The sequence below is a fragment of the Phaeodactylum tricornutum genome, chromosome 10 (assembly GCF_000150955.2).
Source record: "Phaeodactylum tricornutum CCAP 1055/1 chromosome 10, whole genome shotgun sequence".
Taxonomy (NCBI): domain Eukaryota; phylum Bacillariophyta; class Bacillariophyceae; order Surirellales; family Neidiaceae; genus Phaeodactylum; species Phaeodactylum tricornutum.
In genome coordinates, this window is record NC_011678.1 from 188,127 (window position 1) to 197,413 (window position 9,287).

The 9,287-nt window shown below is 48.8% G+C and overlaps 3 protein-coding genes across 3 annotated transcripts; 2 read left to right on the forward strand and 1 right to left on the reverse strand.

Annotated features, from left to right (window-relative positions):
* Positions 1-320: 320 nt before the first annotated feature.
* Positions 321-2,416, forward strand: PHATRDRAFT_46389 (predicted protein; the record flags this gene model as incomplete). Its single annotated transcript, XM_002180739.1, has 2 exons — positions 321-1,153; positions 1,241-2,416. Coding segments are annotated over exons 1-2 (1,941 nt in total), but the record flags the coding sequence as incomplete, so codon positions are not given.
* Positions 2,417-5,187: 2,771 nt separating this feature from the next.
* PHATRDRAFT_46390 (predicted protein) lies at positions 5,188-7,220 on the reverse strand (the record flags this gene model as incomplete). The annotated part of the gene is made up of 3 exons (XM_002180924.1): positions 7,150-7,220; positions 5,716-7,033; positions 5,188-5,640 (listed from the first exon to the last, which is right to left on the reverse strand). Exons 2-3 carry the CDS (start codon positions 6,928-6,930, stop codon positions 5,188-5,190), a joined length of 1,668 nt encoding a protein of 555 aa, XP_002180960.1. The 5' UTR covers positions 6,931-7,033; positions 7,150-7,220.
* Positions 7,221-7,685: 465 nt separating this feature from the next.
* PHATRDRAFT_13205 (predicted protein) lies at positions 7,686-7,934 on the forward strand (the record flags this gene model as incomplete). The annotated part of the gene is made up of 1 exon (XM_002180740.1): positions 7,686-7,934. A coding segment is annotated over one exon (249 nt), but the record flags the coding sequence as incomplete, so codon positions are not given.
* Between the last annotated feature and the right edge of the window lie 1,353 nt (positions 7,935-9,287).

Consider the following 9,287-nt stretch of genomic DNA (forward strand, 5'->3'; position numbering starts at 1 on the left):
GGGACTGGACATAGTCGATAAGTTGAGGTCGTGCATACATAGACATAGTTCTGTGTGTCGTGTGGCGCATATACGGTCGATGGGGAACGACCTACACCTCGCCAGTCACCTCGATTGGGTTTCTTGACATATTCTGGCGTTTGCGCTGTTTCCATTTTGATCCGGGTTAGGATGTGCCGTTGTGCCGAAATCCTTGTCGTAGGTCCTGTGCCTGGCTGGTACGCTCCGTCGGGAGTAAAAAACGGGACGAAATCTGGCTGACCGACACGGTTGGGAAATGCCAGTGCGAAAGAAGCAGCCAACACAGTTTACAGGTAGGGCAATTCCGTGCGTAACCAAACGCAATTCACCGGCTTATAGACGAGAAGTTCGTAGTGTGTGGTAACCATGACATACTCGCGAAGAATTGTACTATGCGTTTGGTTGGCCTGGTTGTTGGTGGTCACGGAAGCCGCGACGATCCCGTCTTCGCACGACTCGAGAACAAGCAAGCTCTCCACGGCGAAGAAAGGCGACGATAGCTTTGTCTCGATTCCACTCATTCCGCACCATGTGCAAAGGCGTCGTCGTATGTTGGAGACTGGTGTCGAAGATGAGGCCCTCCCCCGTCCCACTCGCTCGCGTCGGGACTTGGCATCTACGAACACGGACCGGGAAATTCAGCAAGTCGGCGCCTTGTACCAGGGATACGGAACGCACTACACGGACTTGTGGTGCGGCACACCGCCGCAACGACAGACCGTTATTGTCGATACAGGCTCCGGTGTTACGGCCTTTCCCTGTAGTGGATGCGGTGATTGTGGTGTACCGAAATATCACGCGAATCCCTTGTTTGTGGAAGGGGATTCGAGTTCCTTTCACGAGCTCAGTTGTACTGAGTGTTTGAAAGGAACCTGTCGCTCGGGGGCGAAGCAATGTCACGTGGGAATGTCGTATCAGGAAGGAAGTAGCTGGAGCGCGTATGAAGCACAGGATCGCTGTTATGTTGGTGGCTTTCACAATACCGCGGCAGTGGATAGCGGGTCCAATAGTCCGTTGGACCTCAACCGTGCCGAGGCCTTTGCCTTTGATCTCAAATTTGGCTGTCAGACCCGTCTGACAGGCCTGTTTAAGACACAGCTTGCCGACGGAATCATGGGCATGGATATTGCGAGTAAGTTTCTGCCCAGCACGATTTTGTTTTTGGCTGATTTTTATTCGTCAGGTGGGCTAATCATCTTTTCCTCCGGAACTTTTGCAGAGGCTGCCTACTGGCAGCAGATGTACGATGCGGGAAAGACTGCCAGCAAGAACTTTGCGCTATGCTATGGTCGTCAAGACATTGTTGAACGGGAAGGAACTGAAGCCGGGGCCATGACCTTGGGTGGTTTAGACACCCGTCTACACAAGTCCGACATGGTCTACGCCTCCACCGGTGGCACAAGCCAAAGTTCAGGGTTCTACAGCGTTCACGTCCGCAAAATTCATCTTCGTGCCGGAAACGGTGGAGACTCGGCCGTCAGCAATTCTGAAGGACTCGAGGTTCGTGCTCTCGATCTCAGTGAAAGCGACCTCAACAATGGACGAGTCATTGTAGATTCGGGCACCACGGATTCCTACTTTTCGCGTAGAGTGGCGTCCGAGTTCAACCGGGTCTACGAGGAGATAACGGGGCAATCTTTCACGCATGCGGCTCTTAGTCTCACGGAGGAACAAATCAATGCCATGCCTACAATCCTTTTCCAGTTGGAAGGAGACGAAGAAGCAAACAAGGCGCTCGTAGAAGAACATCCCGACCGCCAAATTGTTGGTCTGGCAAACATTGTGGATCCTGAGCATCCTTTCGATATTTTGGTCGCCATGCCACCTATGCACTACATGGAATACGACTCTTCCAAAAAATTGTGGCAAGCTCGCTTTTACGTTGATGACAGTAGTGGTGGTGTTTTAGGTGCCAACACAATGATGGGACATAATGTCTTCTTCGACATCGATAATGGTCGCGTTGGCTGGGCCGAAGCATCGTGTGATTTTACAGCCCTTGAAGCCGAATACGGAACTGACGACTTCGCCAGCGATTTTACCGATCATACTAGGCAGGAACGACCGGAACCGGATGATCACGTTTCAGCGCAAGAGGCTAAGTTCGAACCCGACGACACCCTCCCGAACAGCAACTCGGGCTTTGATATGGGTCTGCCGAATCAGTTTTGCTCTACTATGCAGTGCCAGTTGGGTATCGTGATTGGGGTGCTGGCCGCCGTTGTCTTCGTTGTCGTGCGTGTGGTGCGACGCAACACAGGAATTGCCTATGAAGCGGCTGAATTAGAGCTTCAAATGACTGCCTTACCAGAGGATGACGACGACATGGCCGGCTACCGAGATCACGTGGCACCGGCAAACACGGGATACGAGAAAACCGATGAGGAAATGCCCCGTGAGCTCTCATGAAGCATGCCGCATCAACATGTGAATTTAATTTACAGTTAGGGAGATATTTTTCCCCTTCAAATTATGGTTGGAGTTCTAGTTACATTAGTCCGATGTGACGTGGAGACATAGATAGTTCACAGTCAACAAAATTGCCGTGAAGGAAACTGAATGTGAGATAGTTGTACGACTACGCTGAAAATTCACAGTCACCCCTTCCAACACGACGCCAACAGATATTTACCATGATGGTGTAAACATGCTGGTTGGAGTAACAACACCAAAATCTGAGTGGGAGTCCGGTCTTACTAAGAAAAGAATCGCTCTGGCGGAAAACGAAGTACTTGGAAGAGGGGATGAATGTTTTTCGACCCAGCCACGAGAAGGAAAACGTTCTCATCGCAATTCCAAGACACGATGGCACAGACATGCTCAAGTTACTCTCGTCGCCTGTATGATTGCCCTATCTTTGTGGAACATGAACCTTCTTGGTATTGACGATGAAAAAGGCAAACAAGTCAGCTTCACGACAAAACAGCAACGTACATACCCGGCGGGCGTCGCTTCATTGAAGGTATCTAGGCTAAGTGAAAAAATACCGCCGACATATCCTGGTGTACAACATGATCTATTAAGAAAGCCTGATACGCTTGCCCTCCTCTACCCACCGGGTTTCCTCGGAGGCTATCGTAATCAAGTTATCCGCTTGATCAGTCTCTGCGTTCATGCAAGAAAAACCAACTTGACGCAGCTTCTCCTGCCAAGTCTGTTGTGGGCGACTCAGCTAAATGGCATCGGCGTACAAGTACAATGGTTTACAATTCCTATGGAATGGGTTTTTGATGTTGAACATTGGAATTTATTCTCGGACAATTTACCAAGGCTAGTGGAGAATGTGGCCAACAGTGACTGCTGGGTGCGGGGCACAAATGAATCTCGCAATCAGCCTTTGAACCCGCTCCAGAGAGGCTCTCTTCAACAAGGATTCCTTGGCCCAATTTCCAATATTACCACGGGTTTCTTAGACGGGACGATAAATTTGAACCCCCGAAGGGTTGACTACTATCCAGAGGTTGAGTTTTGCCAACACCCTGTCGTGTACGGGGGTGGTCGCACGTACGGTAGGCTTTGGAATGACTATATATCCTATCGAAAGAACAAAGACTTTAACGGAAGCATTCCATTTCAACAAGACGAATGGGTTCTGAGAGCCCTTCAGCCTGCACATCAATGGAGGAAAACGGCACAAGAATGCATATCCCTCCACACCGCGAATGAAAAATATATTGCGCTACATGCCCGAGTGGAACTTGAGATTTTTGCACACGCGTGCGGACGAGAAATGGAATGGAACTTGACCAAAATATTTCAACAAGTCGAGATATTGTCCGAAAATGATGCATATAGAAATGTTTCGGGACTTTTTGTTGCAGTTTCTCGGGCTGGGATGCGGGAGGAAGGCAACTACGAGAAATTCAAAAACATTGCAGACGGTAACATCGAGGTTTTGAACAGGTTCGTTGGCTTTGGCTCCGAGCAACCTGCGCTACTGGGTCGAAATCATCTGTCAGTTTTTGAATGCGGCGAGCAGATGCTGACCGGCTTTTATGCCCAGCATCCTGGAATTCCAGACCACGGTGCTCTTCTGCAATCAGTGATCAACTTCTACATTGCCGTAAATGCCGACGCCTTCGTGGGAGTAAGTGGTTCAAGCTATTCAACCGATGTTTTCACTACGAGGTACCACATGGGCAAAGGACGGCAAAATTTTCGATACACAAAAGGCTATAAAGTGGTCCCAGTCGAAAACAACGGTCTACCGTCCCCGCATTTCAATTGCAGACAGAAGAAGTAACCCAGAGACGATTGCCACATTTAAATGTCTCTGAATTGAAAGAAAGGAGTGAAGAAAAATGCTATGAGGGCTTACACTCTATGCATGCCAAGGAGTTCACCACACTCAGACAAACTTGTGTTGACCGAAGCTCATATGCAGCGGCCAGTTAATTCATGATCCCATCGCCGACCTGGGCCACTTCGCATTCTTCAGAGTCGGCAATCAAATTTTGACTGCCTCTCCCATGAAACAAAAATTTTGCCGCTGGACAAACATATTTCTCGCAAGGGTTGACGCCAGAGCCATCGTTCAGGATTATGACCCCTTATGACTGGATATCATAGATCATCGAAACTCCGCTAGGTAAGCTTAGCTGTGAAATGAAATCCGTAGGAATGTCGCAAAGATACATAAGCATCCCACAGATAGCGTCCTTACGGCTTGCAATCAATACACGCTTGCCTGTCTCAACAGCATCGGGGATAAAGTTTTGCTTAAGATAAGGTACAATCCTCTACATGCAGCAACCTACACCCCTCCGCCTTATTTCGGCCGTCCCAGCCTTCCAGTTTGGCCGGTCAACATTTGCATTCGCCTTGCTCCTCGTCAATCCCTGTACTCTGACTGTGAATGTGCCACTCAGATGATCTCAAAATTCTTTTCCTTCACTCAAAAATGCCTTGTACAAAGTTATGCTTCTCGTTCCCCAAGCTTTCTCAGAGATCTGCTGACTGATGGTGATACAACGGCCAGCATTCCGTTTCAAAAGTTGGTACAGTTTTTTTCTTGCTGGTTGTTTCGGAGCTTCAGCACCACATTAAGAATTAGTAAACGATAAAGAGTCTATAATCTAAATTCTGCTACTCCGCTTACATGTCCTTTCTAAATTCTGCATATTTTCGACAGCGACACCATTTCTATCTGTCCATACAAAACTTGCATTACGAGGCCACTCGAGACATAAGAAACGCGAGTAAATCGTCAAAATTGTCGCCAAGAAGCTCGTATGCGTGAATTACTCGTCGAAGCTCAAACCCGTTCATGACAAGCTCTTGAACAGCTTGCGGATATTCATCAATGTGTCGGACAGGGGATCCTTCTGTATGTACGCCTGCGGTAGCCGAGGACGCTGCGGCGGCAGCAACAGGAGGGGTGGATTTTGGTGTCGCCGCGTCTTCTTCTTGCGATGCTAGCAGCGAAGCAGCGTTAGGAGGGCAGAGGAAGGGAGACATAAGTGGTGAGGAACGCTTCCGCCATCGCCTTCCGGGTACGGCCCGTTGCTTGCACCCTTGCTCATGTTGCGCTTTCGTTTCCAAAGAGTGCTCCAACATGGTCTGCTCTATTTCAAAATTCGTTGCGTCAAGGTCGGAAAGTGCAATTGCTTTCTCCTGGTACTTCTTAAACGAAAGCAGGGATGCTGTTAGAAGAAGTGTAACAATCTAGGGATTCCTTCATCCTCGTCAACTCACATGTTCCATCGAATACGAAGTCTCTTTGAATGCCCGTTGTATCTGGTCCTCTTTAGATTCTTTCAGAACACGCTGCAGCTCCATATCGTCGGCCATTTGATCCGATTCCGCCATGGCCTTTGCCACTTGCATCTTATCCGCCAGCCCGGGTTGCAAACCAGGCAATCCTAAGCCCAACCCTGCTGTAGGAACCAAAGGGTCGATCACCGCATTGTAGTGGTTCCCATCATGGTACGACAACCGAATCGGTGTATCACCGGTCTTGTATTCTGCATGAAAAATATTAAGTGGCTTGGCTCCCGTATCTGGTGTGAAGACTTCAACCGGGCGATTGTACAATTCCGAAATGGCTTGGAGTTCCGGATTATTACCGTGAACGCCGTCTTGCCGCTTCCGATCGATATAAGCATGGAAAGCTTCGCCGGTCACAAAAGGTGAAAAATGCTCAGGGTCGGCGGCCATAAAATCTAAACACCGTGAACGTACTTGATCATACATTTGTGAGTCGCCATAAACTTGGATCGAGACAGCTCGAAAGAGACAATTGCCGTCGCCAGCTTGCTCGATGATTTCAAGGCCGCGAGATTTGAGCGCCTGCGAAAAAGCCTCGTCGTCACGGGTAGGCTTGGAGGTTACCACCCTCGCCATTGTCGATGAATTTGGCATCCAGGCTCCTGAAGACATCACACCTATAGGATAGCTTTCATTGAGTGGAGGGGCTTCGTTTTCGAGAGGGTCCATTGCTGGGTCGATATCATCTTCTCGGGACTCGTAAGAAAGGTATTGTTTGCGTGGACCTGCCATAGTTGCTCTAGTACGGGCGGCAGGTTTAGAATCAGCAAAATGGCTGCGTTTCAGTGGCGATGGTTGTGCTGAAATTGACTTCGCGTCAGAATCTGGAAGGGTGTCGTTGTCGGGGAAAGCTGGGAAAACTCGCTTGCGGCAGATTGGCGACGTTCGAGTCGAGGACACTGGATTCACCGTGCAAGGAGGTACAGGTAATTGTGCAGAACTAGTACTTTCGATTTCAACGGCACTTTCGCGTAGAGATGAAGTCTCGTCGTCACAGCGGTTACCACTGTCACAACCTGGCAGCTCAACTGTTGGTTGGGCCTGGTCCTCCTGCTGCTCGTGTTGCTGGTCTACTAGCTCTCTGTGACCGCCGCTGACTTTATTTTGCTCGAGGATCCGGTGGAGTGGGAATAACACTCGCATTCTTCAGGTAAACTGCTTCGAACCTGTCCTCAATACGGAGCGAATTGGATACTCACAGTTCTCTCGCTTCTGTTCACGATGCACACGTGAATACTGTAGCAACCTACAAGAGAAAAGACAACGAGGCAGGATCCGTCAGTTCCGTTTTCAACACTCAATGCACCCTGGCTCCGCATTCAAGAAGGTCTTGCATACATGTTAGTCCTAGCAACAACGTACCGAACTGCACTGTCTTGATGTGCACTTTGACTTGCGTTGGAGCTCTTCTGCCGGTCAGGTGGAGCTTGCTGCGTTCTAAAATGTATTGTTCGGTGGTGTGCTGTCCGGTTTAGTTTTACTGTGAGTGACCAGGAGGAGTGGAACAGTAATCGTAAAACCCTATTTTGAGTCGAGAAAACCAGGGATCCTTTTTGGGATACCCGGAGCTGTTAACACGACGGTCGTCTGTGAAAACCGGTGATGACGGTCAGCCAGACCCTACATTTTATACTGCAGATAGGTGGGTATTTCGAAGGGCATCGTCGTCGTCCTAATGAAAGGAAAACCCGGGAGCAACATCGATGAGTCGTTCTCCCAGTGTTTGAAGCTCCCTTTGGACGCTATCTTTACTTCCACTCAGTGAAACACCTTACTCATTAAAAAGTATTGGCTGAAAATACAGGGGGCGGAGAAAAATGGATGCGCAAGAGATCGAAGTCGCTCAAACTGTTCTGCGCAATCTACAATCCGAAAAGTATAAAATCAAGAGTTACATTTTCCAGAAACCAATTAATTTGTCGGAAGTTCCGGATTATTTAGACCATATTTCGAAACCCCTGGACATCGAAACAGTTTCCGCAAACTTGGACAATGGCGTCTACGCCACCGCCAAGGATTTTTGGACAGATGCCAAGCTCATTTTCGAAAATGCAATTCTGTATCACGGCGCGAAAGAAACCAAGTGGATTGCAAAGTATGCCAAGGATCTCCTGAAGGCTTTAAAAAAGGAAAAGGAAGTCGCCGAAGGCGGTTCCAATCCTCAAAAGAAAAAGATTAGTTTAAAAATCAAGCTAGGAAAGAAGACGTCGGCACCCGATGCTGTGACTTCTTCGATTGGCCCTGACACGGTACCGTCGGCCGCAGCCCCAGCTTCAAAGCCGAAACTGAAGCTGAAATTACCTACGAAACAAAATGCGGACTCACGACCACCTTTAAAAGCTACAGCAGTTAAAGCAAAACCGACTCAACCCAAACTGAAGCTGAAGCTTTCCCTATCGAAATCGAGCTCGACGCCTGGTGCTAGCGTTGCCGCAGGTCCAGAAGCCCCCGCTTCTACACCTGCAACAGTCATGGAGGATTCTTCGTCGATACCAGTTTCCACCTCGTCAAAAGCCAATTCAACCCCAAAAAGTCCGCTGAAAGTGGTCGGTATAGGGCGCGGAAAAGAACTTCCTAAAGCTGTTCAGGCGAGTCAGCAGGCGGCCGCTACGACGAAACCCAAAAAAACAACGAAAACAAAGAAGGCCTCTGCGATACCAAGCACTGCCAATGCCACGACGGTCAAAGCAAATACCGGTGGTTATGCCATGTCCACCAAGGGGAGCAATGCAATGACGGGAACGCGACAAAAGCAGTCCTTTAAAGTTTTGGCTGGTCTGAAACGACGGCAATACAAGCAAGTGGCTTGGTTCCTGCAGCCTATTACAGACAAGACCATTCTGCAAGACTACAAAGCCAAAATAAAGCATCCTATGGATATTTCGAAAATGATGTCCAAGCTTGAGCGGAATGGGTACAATTTCGTTGCGGACTTTGTCCTGGATCTACGTCGAATTTTTGCAAACTGTTTGCGATACAACACGTCTCTTAAAGATGTTTTACGACCCGTGGCTGTTGAAATGCTTCAAACAGCCGAAAACCTGTTATCAGTGTTTTTGGCCCAGCCTGAATTTGATGAGCACCAGTCTCAGCCGTATCCGCCGCTGCTATTTTGCTGGAAACTGTGCGTCCAAGTACTGGATACACTGTACAACCTTGTCAATCCATCGGATGGCCAACCAACTGTGCTGTACTTTTTGTATCCTGTCAGCCATTATTGTGGCGGGCAGTTTCCTTCAGATTACAAAGACAAGGTGCCGAAACCAATGGATTATGGTACTGTGACAGGAAACTTATTGGAAGGGCGGTATCAATCGGTGGATGACTTTGCCGCCGATTGTCGTTTGGTTATCAGCAACTGCGCGACATATTACAATGGTCGTGAGGATGGTCGACTTTATGTAGAACAGGCCAATCGACTTGGCGAGTGTCTGTCGCAGCAACTCGACCAATTAGCGCGATACATCAAATCTTCCAAGGGGGCTTCGGATCGACTCAAA